Source organism: Equus asinus, chromosome 23 (assembly GCF_041296235.1).
Source record: "Equus asinus isolate D_3611 breed Donkey chromosome 23, EquAss-T2T_v2, whole genome shotgun sequence".
Classification (NCBI taxonomy): Eukaryota; Metazoa; Chordata; class Mammalia; order Perissodactyla; family Equidae; genus Equus; species Equus asinus.
In genome coordinates this window covers 39865020-39890687 of record NC_091812.1, presented here as the reverse complement: position 1 = coordinate 39890687, position 25668 = coordinate 39865020, and the positions used below count along the sequence as shown (strand labels likewise).

Genomic DNA, 25668 nt, shown 5'->3' with positions numbered 1-25668 from the left:
ACAGGGAAGGTACAAAGATGATATGATTACTGTAGTTTGCTGTAGCCCTGGGCATAGGTTTTTTTCTTTAATTATAACATTTGGCATAAGAAGTGAGAAAATAAAGTTTCCATCCCGTTGAGTAGGTTAAAACAACTTTTATAACAGAAATTCAAGTTGGCAGCAAGCTGAACAATTCTAGTACATATTTTAGTATGGTAATACTTCAGTTATCTGATGGGCATTTGATAATTTTTAGCTGATCACCTGAGCAGACACAAACCTAAAAGTAAATCTTTTAACTCCAACAGTTAGGTCTCTGGTTTGTGATCAATTCCAATTAAAGGAAGGGTGTCCCGCTCTGTATTTTAATTTTTATACAGTAGATAGTTTCCCTTTTTTGTACAGTATATGATATAAAAATAATGCTTTCTTAAATCAGATTGCAAAAATCCAAAATTCTGGCATTCCTCTGTTACTGTCTTAATTTATTTGGACAGCATTAGAAACCTCTGCAAAGGAGATAGCAGATGATGTGTGTTAAACAGAGAGGAATAAATGTTGAGTAAGGCTAGCTAGTCTGACCATCTTCAGGTAAATGTCGATAGGACAGGCAATCTTGGGGCCGATGAGTGTACAGAGGCACTGTTGATTTAGGAGACAGCAACACTGTAAGTCAAAGTTATGAGAAAATTGAGTGAAAGAATTGGTTAATTTATAGTGCTAAATAGCCTTTAAGCTACTCATGACCACTGCATTCTGTTTATAATGGTGACCTTGAGCCATTAAGAAAAGATTAAATTATATGTTGTATACCCTGTTTATTAAGCAGATGAGTACATAGTACATTTAAGATTTTATTTTAATTGTTAAAATTGGAATAAAATTGGTTAAAATTTACTCTCCTTAAGTAAATTTCTGTTAATCTGGAATATGACATTGTTAGGTAGCAGTTTTGATCATTAAAGTCTACTTTAGCTATATTAAAAATATTGGATCTGTTTACCATTCTTTTTTGCAAAACTGTTTGGATTACCAAAAATGGTGTGTATGTTTCCCATACTCTTGTTTCATATATTTGTATAAACTTATTGGTATTTTGTTGATTTGGAAATCACTGGAGTTAAGACAAAAATGTTTTCTACATTTTTGTGAAATAAAAACTATGACATGATTAAGTGATTTATTTTCAAATTCTGCATAACATAAAATAACAGTGACTTAATGAAGTAGACATTCATCATTTGTGACCATCCAACATTTTTGAACAGTTTCCCTACATTTTGATAATTTCCCATGTTACAAGTCCTGGCTTCTCAAAGTGGATGCCAGAAAATTTAAATTCTCATCCCACTCACAGCTAAGGTAGAGGTATGTGACCAGTCATACACTTTGCACTTGAAATTGCATGAGAGCAACATGAGGTGGCAGTTGTGGGCAGGAAAGTTTATCTTTTGGCACAGCTGGTGGTGGGAGCTTCTGATGGTTCTAGGTTCCTAGTATCAGAGGTGCTGCGTAGTGATAGCAGTCTACTTTTTCTTGGAGAACCTTCCAAAGCGTGGTTGAGATTCATGTCTTCATATCTTCTAAGTTTGGCTCTCTGACCCTTAACAGAGCTTCTGTAAGCTCCCTACTAATCTTTAAATAAATTCCTTTTCTGCTTTAACTAGCCAGAAGAGATTCTTTTTGTTTGCAGCTTAGTAAGAAGCTTGACTGAACACTTACTGTGAATGGTTGGTTTTCCTAAAATACAATATTATTATGTTATTCATTTTAGAATCTGTAAATAAATGTCTTGCTTTCCTTTATCATGACACCAGTTTGCATACATTGTATTGTTTCCTCAATTAATAGATTATTTTGGATTAAAGCTCCTGTATATGTTTCTTACTAGATGGTAAACTTAAACAGTAAGGTTTATGCTTTTACCTCTTTGTATCCTCACACATGTTAAATATTCAATAAAATTTTATAAAATAAATTTTGGATACATTAAAATATAATTTTTTTCTAAAACCATTCACTCATTAGCAATGTTCCTGCTAAGTTATGCATAACCAAAAATAACCTTAGGCACAGCTTCTGTTACTATTTCACGCAGTAACAGGTACTCTCTAAGCCAGTAAGGAGCACCATCAAAAATGAGAGTTTGTCCAGGAAAAAAATATTTTGCACTACTTTTTTTGTTCATTTGGCAGTGTTTATCTTTTTTTTTAATTAGTAAATGTGGTTTTTATAACTATTCTCAGGCAATATTTTAGCATTTCCCCAATACTAAAAGCTTAATTTTTTGAGCTAATATTTTAGAAATTTGTACTACTTTATCGGGTTTAAGTACTGTACTTTCGAACAAATTTTTTTTTTTGAGGAAGATTAGCCCTGAGCTAACATCTGCTGCCAATACTCCTCTTTTTGCTGAGGAAGACTGGCCCTGAGCTAACATCCTTGCCCATCTTCCTGTACTTTATATGTGGGACGCCTACCACAGCATAGCTTGCCAAGCAGTGCCGTGTCCATCCCAGGGATCCAAACCAGCGAACCTGGGGCCACCAAAGTGGAACGTGCACACTTAACCACTGTGCCGCTAGGCCGGCCCCCTGAACAAATTTTTAAATTGAGAATAACTTTGAAAGCTGGTCTTTTATCTGTTCTCAGCAAAATGTGAGTTGCTTCAACATTTCATAATATGGTATTTTTTAGAATTTTAGTTATATTTTAAGTATTTAACAAAGTTTTAAAAAATTGGCAGATTATAGGCATTAATTCTAGAGCTCTTTGGCAAGCTTCCATTCCTTATATACCACAATACTGAGGACCAGGAGAGAGACTCACAGTCCAGTTCTAAAGGACTATTCTGCGATATGCTGGCCTACACCAGACTGCACTGTTTCTCTTCCTCACATCTCTTCAGTACTCATTGTCAGAGGCTAGATTCCATCATTCTCCCGTGAAAGGTACAGTTTATAGGGAACAGAAGTGTGACTAGCAGCCCTTGAGTAACTTCAGGCAGTGCCCCACAGTTGGGCAGCATCATGCCCCAACTATGTCATGGCCTTTCCAGGCACCTGAGCCAATAGAATGTGTGTATTACACCATTGCCTAATTTTCTTCTTCCAAGAGTAAGCCAGTTGGTACTAACTTTGGCCTACCAAGTACAAACTGTATTTCTGGCTGTTACACTAACCCAATATGTAAGCCCGAGGAAGTTATTTTCTCACCCCTCTGTGTCCTTAATGTGCCTATCTATAAGTTGAATAAATAGTTTCTGAAATTACTGTATAACTAACCTATATTGGCCAAAGGTGGTTTATCACTGCTTTAGGCAAAAACAAGTCCATAAAAATATTTTGGTCTGCTCCAATTTCCCCTTTCATTTCCCCCCCTGAGCACTAGTTGTTACTCTTTCACCTCTGTAGAAACAGAGGTGGATTGATTGTGACAAGGTTGACCAAAACCAATTTTACTGCTAAGCATACTAAATAAACCCACTTTTTGATGGATGATATTCTAACAGAAACAGTTTTGTATACCAAACTTTTAAACAAACTCTGAGTTACATTCCATGGGAAATAATTCAAAAACCTTTTCTGTAGTTAACAGCAGAATATTGAAGACGAAATGAGTATCCTTCTCAATTTATAAAGTGTAGAGAAACTCAGTTTCATGGTAAGATACACATATCTATAAATTTAACCTAAACAGGCTCTTCAATATCACTGGATAATATTCTTTACCTTTTTAAAAGTTGATTTAAGAATTTTTTTTTTTATTTCACAGGCTTTGTAGTTTAAAAGTCTCATAGTATTATTAAGGCTTCTAATGAAAGACAGCAGCCTTACTTCAACTCAGTTTCAAGTCTATGACTCAAGAAGCATCCACCTTTAAATTTTAACTATTTCTTCTAGTAATTATTTCCACATTTCTAAATACATGCTTATATTGCTATTTCTTGACTTTTCAATTTGTCATTATCTGTTGATATCCATCTATGGAAGATGAAATGTTCTTTTACAATGATTTCCACTGATTTGGAAGTTATATACTCTATTTCTGTTCTTAATTTTGATCTCTTCTGCCTTATCTATCTTATATATTATGGCTGATTAATAATTTAGCTCTATCTCATTTTTTACCCGCAAACTGGGCATTATTACTGTTTTTGGAATATAATGTGTATTTACTCACATGATTAACAGTTGATTTGTTCTCCAATCTTTCTTGCATCTTATAACTTCTTTCTGTAATCATCCTTTTCTTCCTTAAGTATATACTATGGAAGTATTTTCTCTGTATCTTTACATTTGGATAGTTTCTATTACTGTCTTCAAGTTCACTAATCTTTTCTTCTGCGATGTGTAATTTGCCATGAGTCCATTCAGTATATTTTCAGATATTGTAGTTTTCATTTCTAAAAGTTCAATTTGAGTCTATTTTATGTCTTTCATGTCTCTAGTTTTTTTGACTGTATAGGTTACAGTTTCAATAATAACCTTAATGGCCTTATTTGCTAATTCTAACATTTATTTCTGGGTCAGTTTTGATAGATTTTTCTCCTCATTATGGGTCATGTGTTTCTGCTTCATTGTATGCCTGGTAGTTTTGGTGTGGATGCCAAACATTGTGATTTTTATCTTGGTAGGTATTTTATATTCCTATAAATCTTCTTGAGCTTTCTTCTGGAATGCAGTTAAATTACTTGGAAACAGTAAAAGATCATTTTGGATCTTTTATGGTTTGTTACTTGGGTCCAGAGCAATGCTCAATCTAGGGCTAATTATTCTGTTCTACCAAGGCAAGACTTTCCTAAGTATTCTGTCCAACATCCCATGAATTATGAGTTTTTCCAGCATGGATGGTGGGAATGGACACTGTGTTACTAATCTTTTGGATGTTTTCCCCCTACCTAACCTTGGGGTTGTTTCCTTACCTCTATGCACTAATCAATACTCTGAATATTTGAGGGGGACCCTCTGTACATCTTTGGTGTTTTTACTTTATGCAGCTCTCTCCTGTTTGGTACTATGTCCTGCAGACTTTAGCTGCCTTGGTATCTCTGGACGCTTGGCTCCCTCTCAACTCAGGGAGTCTGTTGGGCCCTGCCTGGGTTCCCCCACCTTGCATCATGGCCTAGAAACACTTGAGGCAATAAACTGTGACAGTTATTGGGCTCACTTTGTCTGTTTCCCATCTCTCAGAAATCACTGTCCTTCTTTGTTTTATGTTTAGGTTCTTGAAAACCATTGTTTTATCTATTTTTTTAGGGCTTTTTTGGTTGGTTCAGGTAAGAGAGTAAATCTGATTCCTTGTTATTTCATCTTGGATGGAAGCAGAAGACACTTCTAGAAGTTTTTACTTTAGGTAAAATCAGTTTTATTATTTGTATAATTGAAAATGACTTTAGTTTATCCTCATCCATGAATGGTAGTTATTGTTTCTGATTTATTTTGTTACTGGTTGAGAAATCTTGCAACCTTTCTGTCATTACTTTATATGTAATCTGTCTTTTATTTTCCCCTCTGACTGCTTGTAAGATTTTCTTTTTGTCATTGATGTTTTATTGTTTTATTATGTTGTGCCCAAGTGTGGCTTTCTTAACTGATTTTCTTGGGCTTCCTTAGATGAGAATTTCTGTGCTTCGTCAGTTCTGGGAAATTCTCAGCCATTACCTCTTCAACTATTGCCTTCATCACCACTCTCCTATCCCTCTTCTGTATTTTTATTTTCTAGAGCTCCAGGTGGTTGGTTGGTAGATTTTAGTTTGTCCTCCATCAGTCTTTGTATTTCTTCCTTATATTCTATATCTTTGTCTCTTTGCACTGAGTTCTTTGGAATTTCTTTAGCTCTTTCTTCTTTTCCTGTGTACTATCAGCTGTTTAACCTATCCATTTATTATTTTATTTTTGTCTTTATATTTTTTATTTCTGGAAGTTCTGTTTGTTTCTTTTTCACATCTGCCTAGACCAAATCCAAATCCAAAAGTTGGTTCTTTGAAATTCTCTGATAATTTCCTGTTACTTATTATTTTAATTCCTTCTTTTAACTTCTTTAACATGTCTGTTTTATATTTTGTTTCTAATAATTTCATTAACTGAAATTTTTGAGGTGAATTCTTGTAGTGAAGGTTTTAGAACCCCAATTTTCTTGTGTGGGGAAGATATTAAGTTATGTAAATTATTTAAATTATGTCATTTCTGTAATAGACACAGGATTATTCAGATTTTCATTCTTCTTGTGTCAGTTTTGTTAATTTGTGTTTTTCAGAAACTTGACTGTTTCATTTAAATTGTCTCTTGGCATAAAGTTGCTCATAATAGCTTTATATCATTTGTATCTGTAGGATCTACAAAATGTGCCTGTTTCCATCTGATATTGCTTGTGTGTGTGTGTGTGTTTGTGTGTTTTCTTGATCGATCTTGCCAAGGGTTTATTAATGTTTTCAAAGATCCAATTTTTGAATTTGATTATTTTTCTATTGTATATTTATTTTCTATCTCATTGATTTCTGCTCTTTGTTTTCTTCTTTCAACTTTAGGGGTTTGATTTGCTGTCCTTTTTCTAGTTTCTTTTTTTCTTTTTTCTTTTCTTCTTCTTTTTTTTTTTTTTTTGCTGAGGAAGATTCGCACTGAGTTGAGATCCATGCCATTCGTCATCTGTTGTTTTTGTTTTTGTTTTTTGCTGAGGAAGACTGGCCCTGAGCTAACATCCATCCCCATCCTCCTCTACTTTGTATGTGGGATGCCTGCCACAGCATGGCTTGCCAAGCAGTGCCATGTCCACCCATGGGATCCGACCTGGCGAACCCCGGACCGCTGAAGCGAAACGTGCAAACTTAACTGCTGTGTTGCTGTTTTGTATGTGGGTCACTGCCACAGCATGGCCGCTGACCAGTGGTGTAAGTCCACAGCTGGGAACCAAACCCAGGCTACCAAAGAAGAGCATGCTGAACTTAACTGCTATGCCATGGGGGTAGCCCTGTTTTTTTCTTTTAATGAATGCGTATATTTGACTTTCAACTGTTCTTCTTTTCTAAATATGCATTCTTAATCTAAAAATTTCCCTCAAAGTACTGATTTGGCTGCATCCTACCACTTTTAATTATTATATTATTTTTTCTTCCATGTTTCCATTTTTCCTAACTTGAATGTTAGGAAATCTATTATTTTAGTAGCTACCCTAGAAATTTTCACATTCATAGTTATCAAAGCCTAAAATTTATCTGTATTTTTACCCTCTTCCTGATTACTACACTTAGTAATTACTATTGATTAGTACAGTCATACCCAGCTATTTGGTAATTTGCTATTGTTGTATTTTAATTCTATCGTCTTCTTTTTAAACTCCACAAGACATTTTTATCATTTTTCTATGTCATATCTATATAGATGAACTTATCCATGACCACTTTTTTGCTCTTTTCCCATCTCTGATCTTCAGTCAAGAATCACTGGCCTTCCGTCTGAGCGATATTCTTTAGAATTTCCTTTAGGTGGCATTCTGTTCATCACAAATATTGAGTTTTTGTTTGTCTGAACATATTTTTATTTTTGAAAGATATTTTTGCTCTGAATTCAAATTTACATTGATAGTTATTTTTTAAATACATTAAAGATAGTCTTTTGTCACTGGCTTCCACTATTGCCGTTGAGGAATTAATTGTAAATCTTTTTTTCTTTTAATTTCTGTATTTTTCATATCTAGAAATTCTCTTTAGGTCTTTTTCAAAACTGTTCTGTCATTTTTCGTAGTCTCCTTCTCTTTACCCGTGTCTTCAATTCCTTTTCACTAAACATTGTATATTCTCTGTCCTGTAGTTCCTATATCTATAGTTTTTGGGGTTAGAGTTTTTTCCTGTCCCTCATAATACCTTACTTTCTTTTTTAGTTTGGTTGTCTTTCTGAACTTGTTTCTTATTACTGTGTCAGTCAGAGTTCCTTAAGATCTAGATATAAGGTGCATTCCCTTAGAGATTTTTTTTTCTATTCAAGTACTTGACAACGGTTTTGGTGTAAGACCACATCAAACTCTTTTCTTAGTGTGGTGTTCTTCTGAGTACCCAGGAAATGTGAATGTGGGCAATAAATCCACATGAGAGTCAACTTATAGTTACAAATTCTTAGGAGAGATTTTATTTTTTTCCATCCACCACTTCTATCGTGAAGACAATTTTCCTCACAGTCTCCTAGTTGGGGACAGGAGAGGGGCTGTTGTTTCTATTTGACCCATCTACTGATTATGTGGGGTTTTGCAGTCTCAGCTTTGTATTGGGGAAGCCAGATTCTGCCAGCCCACCACCACCCCCATTCAGTAAAAAGTTAAAATTCCTCAAAACTAAAAGCACATTTGAAAAAATTTGACTTTTTTTTGAAGGTTTTTTTGTTATTTTAAAGATTTTATTTTTCCTTTTTCTCCCCAAAGCCCCCCGGTACATAGTTGTGTATTTTTAGTTGTGGATCCTTCCAGTTGTGGTATGTGGGACACCACCTCAGCATGGCTTGATGAGCGGTGCCATGTCCACACCCAGGATCTGAACCAGTGAAACCCTAGGATGCGGAAGCGGAGTGCTTGAACTTAAACACTCTGCCTTGGGGCTGTCCCCAAAATTTGACTTTTATTAAGAATATTTAACATTGTTTGGTTGTTCAGATATAATTAATATACGTAATGCCAAATCACAAACAATAGTTTTTTTTAACAATCCGTGTATCTGTAAGAACAGGGTAGTTATAGTGTGACCTCTTAGCCAAAAATATAAAAGTAGGCTTGCTCTATAAAAGAGACAGTCCTGATATTACTAAAATAGTGTTCTTACTATGTATTTGTCTTAACAGATTTCAGTATGATAATACAGAAAAATAGCTAGTGTCGGACATTACACCTTGGTTTTCATTTAGAGCCCAAGAATTAGTCACATCTCAATGTTTTTATACATCTTTTCTAAAGAAAAAATTCTCACTCTTGAAAAATCAAAAGTAAGAGAAATTATTATGTTTCCCCTCCCTTGTTGTTGTTATTCTAATTTCTCCCCTAAACTTTATATGCTTTTCTTTTTTTGTACAGCTTTATTGAAATATAATTCATGCACCATACCATTCGCCTATTTAAAGTGTAAAATTTAATTGTTTTTAGTATATTCAGAGTTGTACAACCATCACTACAGTCAGTTTTAGAACACTTCATCACCACAAAAAGAAAGACTATTAACAGCCCCATTTCCCCCAACCTCCTCAATCCTAGGAAACCACTTTCTGTCTCGATAGATTTCTGGACATTTCATATAAGTGGAATTATATGATATGTGATCTTTCGCAGATGGCTTCTTTCACCTAGTACCATGTTTTCACGGTTCATCCATGACATAATATGTACCAGCGCTTCATTTTTTTTTTTATTGCCAAATAATATTCTGTTGTACAGATACGTCGCATTTTATTTATCCATGCAGCAGTTGGTGGACATTTGGGGTGTTTCCACTCTTTGGCTATTATGAATAATGCTGCTGTGAGCATTCATGTACAGTATTTTTGTGGGGACATACATTTTCATTTCTTTTGAGTATATACCCAGGAGTAGAATTGCTGGATCACATGGTAACTCTATGTTTAACCTTCTGAGGAACTGCTAGACTGTTTTCCAAAGCAGCTGTACCCCTTACAGTGTTTGAAGTTTCCAATTTCTCCATCTTTTTACCAATGCTTGCTGTTGTCTCTCTTATTATAGTCATCTAAGTGGGTATGAATTATTATCTTATTGTGGTTTTGATTTACATTTCTCTAATGAATAATGATGTTGAACATCTTTTCATGTGCTTATTGTTCATTTGTATATCTTATTTGGAGAAATGTCTTTTCAGATCCTTTGTCCATTTTTTAATTGGATTATTTGTCCTTTTATTATTGAGTTGTAAGTGTTCCTTATATTTCTAGATACAAGTCTGTTATTAGATATATGATTTGCAAAAGTTTTCTCCTATTCTGTGGATGGTCTTTTCACTTTGATGATGTTTTTTATTTTTTTTTCCTTTTTTATTTATTTATTTTTTTTTTGAGGAAGATTAGCCCTGAGCTAACATCTGCTGCCTATCTTCCTCTTTTTGCTGAGGAAGACTGGCCCTGAGCTAACATCCGTGCCCATCTTCCTCCACTTTGTATGTGGGACGCCTACCACAGCATGGCTTGCCAAGCAGTGCCATGTCCGCACCTGGGTTCCAAACCAGCGAACCCCGGGCCACCATAGTGGAACGTGCACACTTAACCACTGCACCCCTGGGCCAGCCCTTGATGATGTTTTTTAAAAGCACAAAAGTTTTTTGCTGATGTCTACTTTATATATTTTTTCTTTTGTTGCTTGTGCTTTTGGTTTCATATCTCAGAACACATTGCCTAATGCAAGATCAGAAAGATTTATGTCTATCTTTTCATCTAATTTAATTTTTTTTAATTAAGAAGATTTTATAGCAGTGCCAGTAAAGAATTTTTAAGGAGAAAAAAGCACCAATAATCCCATCAACCTAGGAATCATTTATTGTTGCGATATTGTCATCTCCTTGTTCAATGTACACATATTTTTGTTATTGCTATTATTTGTTAAGTACCATGTTTTGTTCTGATATTTTTTGTGTTTATACGTGTTATTCATAATTTTAGTTTTTAAGGCTATATAGTATAGTCAGCTTATTTCCCAATTGTGTAATACAGCTCCTTTATAGTTTTGTTTTTTTGATTTGATAGAACGCCACTTAACACTGATGAACACATAACACTTTGCTTCTATTGAATTATTTTCTTAGTCTAACTTTCTAGGCGTGAAATTATGGGGTCAAAGGATATAAACATCTTTCAGTTCTTAGATTGATATCTTACTACTTCTAGAAAGCATCAAGTTGTACTTTTGTTAAGTAAACATGCTTTAAATTTTTTTTTCATCGATTTTGAAGTTGATACACATCATAAGTTGAAGAATTTTACTTTGGTAATAATGTCAGTGATAATTCTTCATCAGTAAAACTCAAGGTCAAGTTATATGTGTTTTTCTTCATCTGAAAAAAAATGATGGTACATCTAGTGGGACACTTTGTACTCATACTGGAAACTAGAACAGCCAGTTGCCTTGTTGACTGAAGACAAATATGACATACTTTATGGTATTCTCTGCTTTAAGTAATAATAGTATAATTTATTAAATTTTCTTTAGGCTTCGGGAACAGGAAAGAAAAGAAGCAGAAGAAGCTAGTCAAAAGGAAATAGAAGAATGGGAAAGAAAACTTCTAGCTCAAGCAGCTCCAACTTGTATGGAGACCCTGTGGGAAATTCCAGCTATTGGGCATTTCCTTTGTTTAGCCCAGCAAATTCTAAATTTGCCAGAAATAGTCTTTTATGAATTGGAACGTTGTCTTCTGATGCCTCAGTGTAATGCATTTCTATCTAAAATAATGACTTCTCTATTAAGTCCTCCCCATCGCAGACCTACCTTACATCGAAGACCTACTTTGCCTTATAGGACCTGGGAAGCAGCCCTGAGACAGAAAGTACAGCAGTGGTACACTGCTGTAGGGCAGACTGAAAATCCCGATAACTGTGCTGAAAAACTTGGATTGTGTCCTCAGTTTTTTAAAGTTCTTGGAGAAGTTAATCCATTGGAAGAAAAACCTTTTCATGAACTACCTTTCTACCAGAAAGTGTGGTTACTTAAGGGTCTTTGTGACTTTGTGTATGAAACACAAAAAGAAGTTCAAGATGCTGTACTTGGACAGCCTATTCATGAATGCAGGGAAGTTATCCTTGGTTACGATTATTTGGAGAATGCTTACGTACATTTTCCACAGTTCTGTGGTGCAGATGTACGGATTTATAAACAGAGACCCTTTCAGGCCCCAGAATTTCCAGTTCCACCTATTAAAATACAAAGAGTACCTAGGATTAAACTGGAGAAATTGAAGTGTGACTATGTTAGTACAAGTAATGGAGAACATAGATGTAGTAGAGAAGGCCTGCCCTCTGCCTTCAAGAAAGAGCAGGAAATTAATTTTGATCCAACTTGCTGTCCTGCTAAAATGAACTTGGATAATCATGACATCTCTGTTGAAATGGAAGTGAAATCCAACTGTGAAATTAGAATTTGCAGGCCTTATGAAATTAAAAAAACTGATTGTTGTAAAGAAAATTTAGAGAAACCAGGGAGTCCAGGGGAAGTTACTGGCTTTGGAGAGCCTCTCAGTCCAGGTGAAATAAGGTTTATAGAAAATCAAGAAAAATATGGTGAAGCTTCCAGAGTAAAGCCTGAACCCAGTCCATTAAAAGAAAATGCTCTAAAATCTTGCCAAATACATGTAAATGGAAGTCACAGTGATCATCCAGAAATTAACTGCCACAAGGTTGTAAAGGATATTCTATTAGAGCAATCACTGCAGAGCCACAAGAAACTAAAACTAACTAAAATGAGGGCAAAAAAGAAGAAAAAGAAAAAAAAGAAATTGAAAGATGTTTTGAATGAAAACTTACAGAGAAAGCGTGAAGGTCTTCATTCTCTTGCATTCAAGTCTTACAAACCTGAGATCCAGAATAAGTTATTGATCATCAAAAAGAAAGCAAAACACAAGAAGCACAAATCTGGTAAGCTAACACAAGTAGGTGAGAATTGCATTTAAGCATACTTCAAGTGGTTCTTTCAATTAAACAACATGGAAGGCTCTGATTGACACAATGAAGTACACATGTATGCATATGTATGTATGTGTTTATGAGTCAAGTTTTATATTATCCCACATTTTTAAAACCCAGAGCAGAGGTTTTATGTACTAACAACAGCAACAAAAAATACTGGTGCAGTATATTTGAATTTAATTTTCATTTGAAAATCTTTGGACGTTATATTTTTACATTTCTCTGAACCAATTTCTCCATAAGTGATGCTTCCCATCACTTATGAGAAGTGGTTTTCTTCCCAGGCTAAGGGCAGTATAGTACAATGGAAAAAGCACTGATACCAGGAGGTATCAATCCCAGGACTGAAGTTCATAGCAACTAGCTCCTTAAACCAAGGCAAGTCAGATTACCTTTCTGGGTCTCAGCTTCTTCCCAAATCATATATTTTTCAGCATATCCAGAAAAAATGTTGTGAAATATAAGGAAAAAATTACATAACTAATAACACATGAAGCCTTTTTATATAAGAGGATTTGTAAGTTTGTCTTACATCAAATTTAAATACTCAATATATTTGTCACAAGCCTGTTTAAACAGTAACAACAAAAAATCCTATAAAAATTTTCAGTGTTTGCTGTTTTCTAATTACTCAAGGTGTTCTTGCTTTTTCTATTGTTTGCCTTTTAATCAGCTTGTCTCCTTTATCCAAAGGATAGGTAAGATTAAAGCAGATGATCAACTTCTTTTATTAACCCTAATAAAAAGTTGCCTGATTGGGAAAAACTTGAATTGTTTACTAAAATGAGTTGTGGTTTATCATCATTATTTGTTGATTTTAGTTTTTTACGCCTTCCCTCAGTAACAAAAATAATTAAGATTTGACAATAATTTGGTAATGAGTTGGCAAATGAGGGAGTGAATTTTGTTTAGCTGATATAATTGCTGTTAAGTCTTAGTTATTTAAATCATTAAATACAAGTAAATGTATTTTTAAATGTGTATGTAACGTATCATTGATAAAGAAATAGTATAAAATTTACTATCAAGAACAAGCTTAATTTGTTGAACTGAAAATTGCAAAGTGGTCCACACTTACCAAAGTGATAAAAAGCTACAATTTTTTAAAGTAACTTTCAAAAACAAGCCTTTTAAATTTTACAATCAATCCATTAGGCTATATAAATTTAGTTTGTAGGTCCTTCTAGTTCTTCTATGTGAGCCACCACCACAGCATAGCTACTGACAGACGAGTGGTGTGGTTCCACGCCCAGAAACCAAAGCAGGGCCGCCAAAGCAGACCACACTGAACTTTAACCACTAGGCTATCAGGGCTGAATCCTTTCTCACTCTTTTTAAAAGTGAGCTCCATGGTCATAGATTTGGGAAATAAATGTTCCTCTTATTGATTTACATTGTTCATTAGTACGGGTCCACAATGCATTTTACAAACTCTTGTATCAGATATGCTTTGGAATTTAGAAATCTTCAGGTTTTAGAAGGATATTATGATGTATATAATGTTTACTAAGTAACGTCCCCAGTGGAGCTTGGGGCAGCCCCTATAATCAAACACATAATTTCTACAGAAAAATGTATGAATAGTCTGATTAAATGAGGTGAAGTCTATAAAGAACCTCATAACAGTTGAGGTCAGGTTTTGCTACCATATAAATCATTTTTAAAACTTCAGTTTTCAGAACCTTTTGGACTTCTGAATTGTGGTTAAGTGACGTGGGGCCTGTATATTAAGGACTCTGGAAAGTGAAGATAAGAAAACTGTTTAGTTTTATTTAACCTAGTATTTTTTCAAGTTTATTTAAACACAGCTTTTTTTCAAGTAATAGTATTCTGTGGAATATGCTTTGGGATAAGCTATGTCATCATGACTGATACATGAACCTTCACTTAAGGTGGACTAAATTCTACATATGGTTAATCTGGTCCATTTTATGTTGATTACCACAGCCTTTAATTTTTGGTGGAATCTCCAAATTTAGTAACCCGCCTTATTGGGATGGGAGATGATTTTTAGTAAAGGGCACAAAGACAAATTGGTTGAAAATGATTTAATAATTTTAGTGCACTGTGAGGCAGTTTTGCAACTTTGAAGCATTTTTATCTGTTTTTCAGAATTGCAATTTTTTTTCTGCTTTTTAAATTTTGAATTTATTTTTAGTTATTTAAGCCTCTTCCTCATTCTTGGAAACATTATAGAATAGAAAAACATTGGAATTTTTCTCTGTTGTGGATACTTATAATGCTAGATACTTCTCCTTGTTAATACTTATGTATAAAATTTATTCATAATAGTTGCATTTATTTCTAGGTTATTTTGATGATTGTCTCCCCTTTATTCTATAACGTTCTTGAGGACAGAAGGATTATTTCTGGTTTTGCACCCTTAGCATTTAGCACAGTGACTGACACATTGTATAGGAATTTATTGGATAAATAAATGAACATACATAATATGGCACATTAATATGTATTTTCCATATGCTTTTCAAGGCACTTAGATTTTTGAATTGGATTAGACCATAAATGCCATTTTGCAATCTGCTTTTTTTCCACGTAACAGTATACCATGAACATCTTTGTGCAATAAATAGATTTCCGCAGCATTGTCTTAAATGACTGCTAGGATTCTGTTACGTGTATTTTGTAGTTATTTAACCAATCTCCTTATTAGATGTTTTGGTTGTTTGCAATAATATACTGTTATAGATTGTGTAGGGCAGGTAGAGTTGGTTGAAATGGAAATTTTAAAAATTAGAGGACTTTTCATAAAACCTGAAAAAACAGAAAAATGATTAAAGATACATTAATTGTTACAAAAAGCTTATAATGTTTTAAGTTATTCATTTCAACCAGTTTCGTTTGGACATTTTTTTCCCTTCTCACATGGTCATTATTTTCAACCAAATCATTTTGTGGTAGCTCTTCTAAACTTATTAAAATAAATAAGACAAGTAGTGTTCTTCTCTTATGGGTGAAGAAACTAAGCTTCAAAAATGGTAAATTTTAATAATTAAGTATATAGTAAAGACATACAATGAAAGGTGAAGGAGAGAGTAAATCTGTGTGCTATAGTAGTTTGGGAAGGTTTCACAGAGGGTGAGGGACTTTAAAGAATAATGGGGATTGGATAGATGAAAAATAGTAACATGAGCAAAAGCTTGAAGGTATAATTAAGTCAAGTGTCACTGAAAAAATTAGCACAGAGAAAAACTTAAGGAAAAAGTTGAGGTTTTAGAAGTTGAATGATGGGAATATGCCATTTTGGGGTAAGATCTTTCTGGGCAGGTGATGCTTGAATCAGGAGCACAGTGCAAGGAAATGAGCTTGAAGTAAGACACATCAAATGTGTAAAAAGCAATGAGCTGGGGCCGGCCCCATGGCCCAGTGGTTAAGTTCACGTGCTCTGCTTTGGGGACACGGGGTTTTGCCGGGTTGGATCCTGGGCGTGGACATGGCACCACTCATCAAGCCATGCTGAGGCGGCATCCCACATAGCAGAACTAGAAGGCCCTACAACCAGAATATCCAACTATGTACTGGGGGGTTTTGGGGAGAAGAAGAAGAAGAAGAAAAAGATTGGCAACAGATGTTAGCTCAGGGACGATCTTTAAAAAAAAAACAAAAATGAGCTGCTTTGTAGGGAAATAACTGAGAAAGTAATGTAATCTACAATGTTTTATTACATCCAGGCCCATATTTGTGAAAAGGATGTATAGTTCTGTGTTGATAGCACTATAGAACCTAACTGTGTAGATCTGAATATTATATTCTATTTTGTGGGACCAGGTGTCTTAGTGTGATGGGAGTAAAAGACCTGGGATATGATTAAGTAAGTGATAGAGGAACAGAAGCCCACTGGGGGGCAGTATGTAACTTGCCCTCTGTATATCTTGCCATGGAGCAAAACCAGACTACCAAAAGAAAGGCTGTGTGGCTTTGTAGTATCCCATGCTCCATTTTAAAAGTAGTATTTAATAAAAAGGAAGAGCTAATTTTTACTGAAGAATACAGGAAAGTTTGTATTCAGATTGTTTTTATGAGGTTATAGACTGAAGGTATTAAGTAATACTGAATATGCATACCTTCTAACCTTAATCAAAAGAAATCCTCTGAAATCAATCAGAAACAGATTACATCCCTGCAGAAAGTTTGAAAGAATGCAGTATTTTACCATAAAAAGAGCACAGCTTTGAAGTAAGACAGATCTAGTGCAAATATAGCTTCAGTGCATATTAGCTACAAGTCCTCCATCAATTTATTTACCTGTTTATAGCCTGTTTCTTTATCTGTGAAAAATGAGTTACTACCACCTTGCTGTATTGTTACAAAGATTAATTGGAATAGCAAATACATAGTACCTAACGTGGTGCCTGGCATGGTGGTAGCAATCAATAAATGGTAACTATGATTTTTGAAAGATTAGAATTACATAGTGGAAAGAGCCTGGACTTTGGACTTAGAATCCCTGACTGTGGTGCTTACTTGCAGTGTAACACTTGAGTAAGTTAAGAAATCTTTTTGATCTTTAATTATCTCACAATAAAATGGGGTATTGCCTACCTTGGAGAGTTGTTTTGAGAATTAACTGATATAATTTATAATTTATATGTAAGTGCTAACTGTCTGACACATAGTAGGCTCTCAGTAAATGTTAGTTCTTTTACCACCACTCCTAGGTCATCTTGTGAATTCTTTGGTAAATTGAAGTCATTGTCAATGTTTTCCTCGTTATAAAATGGACCCAAGTGGACCCTCAGAGTTGTAAACAATTACCTGCCTCCCTTTTCCTATTCCCAGACTGGTGAAATTTCTGATGAAAAGTAGGATTCTTGTATTTAAGGATCGTTTCTGCTAATTTATTATATGCTAAATGCTGTAAATACAAAGTGAGTAATGTGATTCTGTCATCAATAATTCAGGAAGAAAAACATATAAACATAATTACAATACTGTATAAGAAGTGTTACATTAATTGATATGTGTACAAAGTACCTGTGAGCAAGGAGTAAGTTACTAAAAGAATTTGAAGGTTAAAAGATAATATTTTGTTTAGACTCTTATCATCATAGCTTAGCTAAGGCAGATAACAACTAACATTTATGGATCACTTACCATGTGCCTAGCAGTAGTCTAAACTCTTTACATGTTTTAACTTATTTAATTCTCACAAAGTAGGGAATATCATTATCCCTGTTTTACAGATGAAGAAATCACACAAGGAAATAAATCAATTTGCAGCCAGTAGGTGATTAAAGCTGGTATTCAAACCCAGGTAGTTTAGTACCAAAACTCAAGCTTAAAATCACTACACAATACTGCCTCCAGTTACTTAATCACTTAAGTATCCTAATGACATGGGAAAGGAAATGCCCAGTAACCACCTCAGCTGCTTAATCCATTAAAGTAGAGTGGCTGCTAGAGTTAGCTGAGAATGTAGTATCTGAATTTAGTGCCTATGTGACAACAATATGAAATTCATTGGGAATCTCAAGGGTGACCTCTGTTGTGCTTATAAATAAATACAAAATCAAATGATTTTTATAAAGCTAATTAGAGCAGGGCTTGGGCAGAGGGAGCAGTTTAAGGAAGGATTTCATTTCTTTCAAATTGTTGTAAGCCTTCCCAGATGTAGATCAGTAAGTTCATTAAATCTTTGCCCATGAAACTTAAAAAATGGTAAAGATGGTGTATAGAGGACAGGCATCCTGATGTTCAGATTCATGAGTCCTCTTGAAAGGTACCTATTGCACCCAGTTTAGAAATCAATTACTAAGCTATATTACAGAGATACCAAGAATTTAATCACTTCTCACTGAATATTGCTTGTTTAAGGAGCCCACGCACTTACCTATTTTTGTAGGAGTTTAGTTCTGATATAGGTGCACTGTAAGCACAGAAGCAAATAATGGTGATGAGAAAAGAAATGTATGTATTTTAATTTAATTAAAAGCAAATGTCAAATGACAGCAAGTTGGTACTTAGAACAAGACGGTAAAACCCATGTGAACCTCAGGAGATCAAAATTAACAGTAGTTCAAGCATAGTATACATGCATTTTGAGTCAAAAGTCAGAAATTATCCAAATTACAGTTGTGTGATATGATTAAAAAGGAATACAGAAGAAAATACACTTATATTATAAACAGGAATTGTGCATACCAGTTGAATAAAATGTTGCAATCAAATTGACTGTTTTCCTGCAAGATCTTACCTGTACAGGAAAATGTTTAGAAAGGAACAAGAGAGATTATGTAGAGCAAAGTTACTTTATGTACCTTCTTATTTTCCCTTCTGAAAAAAGTTACTTTTAAGCTGATTTTAGCCTATAAATGATTGTGAACTAAAATTAACTTTTGAGTATTTTCGATTATTTTTTTTTTTAAGATTGGCACCTGAGCTAACATCTGTTGCCAATCTTCTTTTTCTTCTTCTTCTTCCCCCAAAGCGTCCCCGTACCTAGTTGTATATTCTAGTTATAGATCGTTCTGGCTGTGCTATGTGGGATGCCGCCTCAGCATGGCTTGATGAGTGGTGCCATGTCCGTGCCCAGGATCCGAACCAGCAAAACCCCAGGTAGCCAAAGCAGAGCACTCGAACCTAACCACTCAGCCACAGGCCAGCCCCTTGATTAACTTTTTTATTCCCTTACATAGATTGTGGGCCCCTGGAGCACAGAGTTTCCATTTCATAATTCTTTGTTGTCCCCATAAATTGTATAGTGCCCTATATCTCATCTTTATTGAATAATTAACCAATTTATTTGATTTTGCTAATTGCAAATTGGGAAAAAACGTATTTACTTTAACATGTTCCTTTCTAAAAATAGAGGTTATATGTGTATGTGTATGAACATATACTTCAGTCTATGCGTTGAATTTCTTTAAGAATATGGATTTATTTTTCCCAGTAGTTTCTGATTGCACAAATGACTAGGTGCACTTTGCAGGGAGCTGTTTACCTTGTTCTCAAACTGGTTATTGAATACTGCCAAAGGCAGCCCATTAGGTGAGTGCAGAGCTGAAGAGGTAGAAAAACCTTGTTTCCTAAGCTACTGAGAGGATTTTCACATTAGGTTGGCTCATGACCACATCTTTATAGTTCTATGCAAGTTCCTGACTATGGGAGTCGTTGTTAAAGGTAAGGTTTTTCTTACGTAATCTCATTTTAAGTTGTGAATTCCATTTTAACAGAGCAGTAGTAATGTGACTGTTTTGCTGCTAACTGTGCAACACATTGGAGACTGTAGTAGTTGTGTTCTTATATAAAGAAATTAGCACTTGTTAATATGTCAGTTACGGGTAGTTATAGTTTAATGTTTGCTTTTCCTAGGGCTTGTTTTGATTCATCATTTTTATTTAACTCACTGGAAGCCATCTGTTAGTTATATTTTAACTTTCAAGGTTCTATGTAATTTGGTTTTTGTTAATGAAATGCTATAAACAGCATTATGAAGCTTTTCTCTTTTAATCTTGAAAGGAAAAAAATCCATATCTAAAAAAGCAATCACAAAGAAGAGGAAAACTGTCACAAAGTCACCTACTGTACCAGAATTTCAGGTAAATGTTTCAATTTTGTCTCAACATTTTTTTAGTTTAATTTCTTTTTCAGTGTTTATATTGTTCCTCAAGAGATTCGTTGAATTGTACTGTAACACACATACTTTCAATGAAATGTTTGCAATTATAACTTTTTTCCCTGCAAGCACAGACGTAGCTAAGATTTAATCTGCTGGTATTTCAAAATTTTTTTATCTCTCTTTTTGTCTGTTGATAGTGAAAAAATCTCTGTGGTTTTTTTATATGCTCTACTGTATTATAGAAGTAGTTAAATAGAAATATATATAAAAATAAGTTTGTAAGTGAAAGTCTTCTAAGAACATAATTTGTACATGGTAATATTGCCTAGGTAATTCGTTTTCATTTATTTGGGCACTGTAGAAATGATAGATTTATTAACTTAAAAAACAAATCTTTTAACTCTTAGCTATATATGAACTTCATAGAGAATATTAAGTAAAAGTTAATGGCCTTTAAACATTTCTACAAAAATATAGGAATTCGCTTGTACCGCCATATGATTATGTGAAGGGTTTTTTGTTTGTAGCTGATACTTAGAGTAAGCAAAGAATCTCGCCCTAAATAAATATTTATTTTCTAATTTATAAAAGCTATGTTTTCTTCAACAAATGACTTTCTTTAAAAATGTCTTTGTATTAGTGTGTCCAGTCTATTTCTGAAAGTTTTGTGACCTACTACTAAATTGCCAAAAAATAAAAGTGATGTTAAAATGAATTTCTATGATTCTCAAGAAGAAAATAAAGGAGTAATAACTATGAAAATATATATTGTGAGTTTAGTAGTTACATATATCCAAAAATGTAGACACAGCTGTTTTTCAGTAAAAATCCTATTTTTTGGAAATGTTCTTATGGAAGTTACTAATTAATATAAAAGTTTAATATTTTTAAATGAACAGTGAAAGAAAATAGACATGATTTTCTCTTAGTATTATTTTAGAATAGAGTATTTTTAATAACATTCTTAGGATGAATTACAAACATTTCTACAAAATCCTTTTATATAAAGTAAACTTGGTTCTAGCATATTTAGTAAAAAATGTGTATTTGCTGTTTACTTAGAGGCCTTTCCACCATTGCTTGTACGTGTTATTTAATGCTATAATAGTATATCATCCTTCGACTGATGTCATGCTAGCCTTTGCTATTTCTTCCACTCATTTTTTTTCTCAATCCCTCAAAGTATTCATCCTGTGAATATAGATCTCAGGATAGATCTGGCCCGCTGTTGATATTTGTCTCCATTCCTATCTTAGTGGCTGGACTTTTATATGTAATAAGTGGCATAGACAGTGTTTTTAAAATTGCAGGTGATATTCATTAGTTAGACATGAAATCAATTTAGTGGATTCCATGACCTGCATCTGTTTCTTAAGGTAACAAAGTTAAAATAGGAAAGAATTTATGAGTATGTCAAAAATATTACCCAGTAAGGATAATGTTGTTTCATGAAACTTTGCTTTCGATCATGTGTGTTTTATACTGGGTGCAGTGCAAAAATGTATTTTTGACCATGGGTTGTGAGCAGAAAAGTTTGAAAAATACTGTCTTAGGTGATGCTTTTTGTCAGTCACTGACCAATTTGCTTACCACTGTCAGAAACTTAAGGTCAAAAGTACATGTTTTGCTGGAGTGAGCTGTTTAAAATAAATAAATAAGGTCCCCTTCCTGGTTCTTAAGGTGTCCTAGAATGTGTGTGTCTGTGTGTGTGTGTTTGGCTAGGAATGGGGAATAGAGTTATGAGAATAGTGGTTCTTATGCCTAGTTTACGATATGAATACCATGGTGTTACTCATAAAGAAAACTGACAGCTATCTCCCAGGAAATAGGTCATTTGCTTCAAATAAGCCAAGAATAGGAGATAGGCAGTTTTAGTCATTAGTAAACTTTGTTACATGCAAAACTTATAGTTTTGCATCTCAAAATAATTTTATGTAGAGTTTCTTTAATTACTTGAAAGTTCCCCACATTTAAGAAGACTATTATATAATAAAGAAGTGAATTTATTTTCTTCCCAAAAGCTCTAGTAATATGACATTTAGCACCTCAAATTCTGCAGATTATTCGTTTTATCCAAGTTGTTTTAAATATCACATTTCTACTATTAATAGCTAGAAGATTTTCTTCATAGTATTCATTCTTAAATGCCTCATTGCTGAAAATAATGAAACTGTTGATGAATAGATATTAGACCCCTTTTGCAAAATCTGACCTATTTGCCACAGACTTGTTGTCTTTAAATTGACAGTAAAACATGCTTAGAAAGAAATATTTTCAGGGGTTAAATTGTGAAGTTTACTTTTTTTAAGTCCTAATGAATTTAAAAAGTGAATCCTGTTTTAATCTCAACTACTTTTTAATTTGACAGTGTTTTTGTTGCCTTTTTTAAAGCTAGAACTCAAACTCCTCTGCCTGTTTGCTTTAGGAAAAATCCTTGTTTATTTATGTAGATACCTGATATCTATACCTCAGTTTAAGAAGAAGATCATCCACCCCTATTTAAAGTATACATTGTATTATTCAAATGGTGGGTTGGATTTATTTTTTTTAAGTATTGTAAAGGGACTCATCATACTTGTGCCACTTTTTCCTAAAAGTTATGTCAGTGGTTCTCAAACTTTATATAGTATAAAAATAATCTGATGCCTTTATTAAAAATGAAAATTCCTGGGTTTCATCCTCAAGGTTTCATCCTTGCTTCAGTGGGTTAGGGGGGTTCTAGTAATCTGCATAGTGGTTAAGCATATGGATTCTGGAACCAGTTTACTTTGGGTTCGAATGCCAGCTTTACCATTAACTCTGTAACCTTGGGTAAGTTACTTACCTCTTTGTGCCTCCAATTCCTCACATATACAATGTGGTAATAATAGTACCTTACTCTTAGAGTTGTGAGGATTAAGTGATGGAACTTATTGTTTTGTTATTTATTTTTTCAAATAAGCATGCCAGATGCTTCAGACAAAAAGTACTGTGTTATAAGTAGGAAAATCAATTAAGAATTGGCTTAAAGCATCTATTATTGACCTTTCCTGCTTTTTCCAGTTACTTAAGACCTTGAAATAAATCTCAGATTTGGTCGTATTTCATAAATCATGCAAGGTCATGATTAAGCCTACACGAATTTCAAAAGTGAAAAGCCAAGTAGTAGTATTTGTATCATTATATTTAATCAGAGTGAAAATTTATGCTTAGCCCTACTCTGGTGTTATGGTGGGTTACACAGTTGGCTTATAGGAGAATGTGTTGGATTTTTTTAGCTAGCAATAATTGCAAAAATTAGGAAGTACTTTTATTTTTAGTATTTAGCATATTGGTGATTTAAGCTTTTATATCAAATTTAATAGTTATTTATGACTTTTTAAAAATGACTAAATCATTTTTTTTTTTAAGGATTGGCACCTGGGCTAACAACTGTTCCCAATCTTTTTTTTTTTTCTGCGTTTATCTCCCCAACCTCCCCCCCCCACACAGTTGTATGTCTTAGTTGCATGTCCTTCTAGTTGTGGGATATGGGATGCCGCCTCAACGTGGCCTGACAAGCAGTGCCACGTCCACGTCCAGGATCCTAACCCTGGGCTGCTGCAGCGGAGCGTGAACTTAACCAGTCGGCCACAGAGCCGGCCCCATTTTTTATTTTTCTTTATCAGTTTCATAATGTAAGAAAGACTGTTAACTGAAAAGTGAATATCAATTTTCTTAATAAAGTTAAATTTTTACCAAAATTTGAGAGAGAAATCTTATATGAATTCTCTTTTTGTACACATTTATAATAAAGACATAGAAAGTATTTAAAAATACTTCCTATGTATGTCAAGAGTGTGTCATCTCAATAATAAGTTTTTAATATAAGAGCCTTGGTTACCGTAACTCTGCTTTTCATTGGTAACCGAAATCTTTCACGTAATACATATTTGCTCCTGTTCCATAGGTGTGATTAATTCTAAAGGCTGCTTTGCAGAGGAAGTCCAGAATCCAGCTGCTAAGACTTGCATAGTAGCATTGTTTTCAAACATAAGCATAAACTCACTGATCCTTAACATACCTCTGGAAAAACTGTATTTCTCCATTTAACCAATGGAGAAGCTAAGGGATGTGAAAAATTGAGACTAAAATTAAAATGAGACTTTGCTTTACTGTTAGGGATCTTTGATTATATTATTATGTTGAATTGCCACCTCTTAAAATGAGTATTTTTAGCTTTAGCTTTTTGTTTCACTTTAACAGTATGGGTTTTTACTTCCCCCTAAAATTCTCTGAATTTTTAAGTATAGTGCATTGAGAGAAGCATCTGTTTTTAATCACATAGTAGTAAAAAATATCTTACCTTGTCAATCAGACTTGTTTTTCACATCACACATGATATCCTTACTTGCAGGTTTTGAAATAGTCATTATTGCTGGTATGGTGATCATAAGAAGTGAGAAAGCATTTTCCTGTTCTCATAGTTTTAACGGATGTTAATATAATTTTAGTTTAAATACAACATAAATTCTAAATTTACAACATGCATTTAGTGTTTTACTTACAAGTTTTATAATAAATTATAGGATTGTTTTATTAGAATGGTAGTGAATGTGGACTTATTGTTTTGTACCTGTTCATTTTGACTTTTCTGCATTGTTTTCCCTTTGCTTTTTTTTTTTTTTTAAAGATTTTATTTTTTCCTTTTTCTCCCCAAAGCCCCCCGGTACATAGTTGTGTATTCTCCGTTGTGGGTTCCTCTAGTTGTGGCATGTGGGACGCTGCCTCAGCGTGGTCTGACGAGCAGTGCCATGTCCGCGCCCAGGATTCGAACCGACGAAACACTGGGCCGCCTGCAGCGGAGCGGGCGAACTTAACCACTCGGCCACGGGGCCAGCCCCTTCCCTTTGCTTTTTAATGTAATTCACTATATTGTTTATCTTTGTATGCTACCTTATGTCCTTTCTGAAATGATTAAAGTAAATATCTCTCAAACCTATTGAGTTTATACTCAAAGGGCATAATTTTTAGCTTGAAGTAGTGTTAAAGTTAAGGAATGATTTATTTTCTAAGTTTTCTGAGATGTGGTCATGGAGTTCTTTTGATCTGTATAGGACCTCCCCTCCCCCGCTACATACACGCATTTCTGGTTCTCAAGTTGAAGAGAGGTCCTTTGAATATTTACCATTTAATAGAAATGGAAGCTTAGATATCCTAAACTATAATACATGTTCAATTGTTGTTAGATTTTTTATTTTGTTTTGTTTCAAAAGACCCGTTAAAGAATATGATGCAGTAGGAGGATGATGAGTCCTAGGTTCTATGGTTTCCTCTACCAGTGTGTCGTCTTAGATTACTTTACCTCTGTTAGTTTTAATTAGCTTATATATGAATTGGAGACACATCTTTTTAGTCTAGGCCAAGGTTTGGACCAAATTACATATTTTTGGTCCCTTTCAGCTCTAAGATTTATGATTTTGTGACTGTGTCGTG

General features: G+C 34.1%; 1 protein-coding gene across 9 annotated transcripts in view; it reads left to right on the top strand.

Annotated features, from left to right (window-relative positions):
• BRD10 (bromodomain containing 10) overlaps positions 1-25668 on the top strand; it is a 114006-nt gene that overhangs the window by 32154 nt on the left and 56184 nt on the right. For all 9 annotated transcript variants that reach the window (XR_006518575.2, XR_011497587.1, XR_011497589.1 and 6 more), the window contains 2 exons: positions 11170-12587; positions 20115-20194. Coding sequence is in view for 5 of the 9 variants with exons in the window: in XM_044756490.2 (XP_044612425.1) it covers positions 11170-12587; positions 20115-20194 (1498 nt within the window). In the remaining 4 variants the exon portion in view is untranslated. The remainder of the gene's footprint in view (positions 1-11169; positions 12588-20114; positions 20195-25668) is intronic.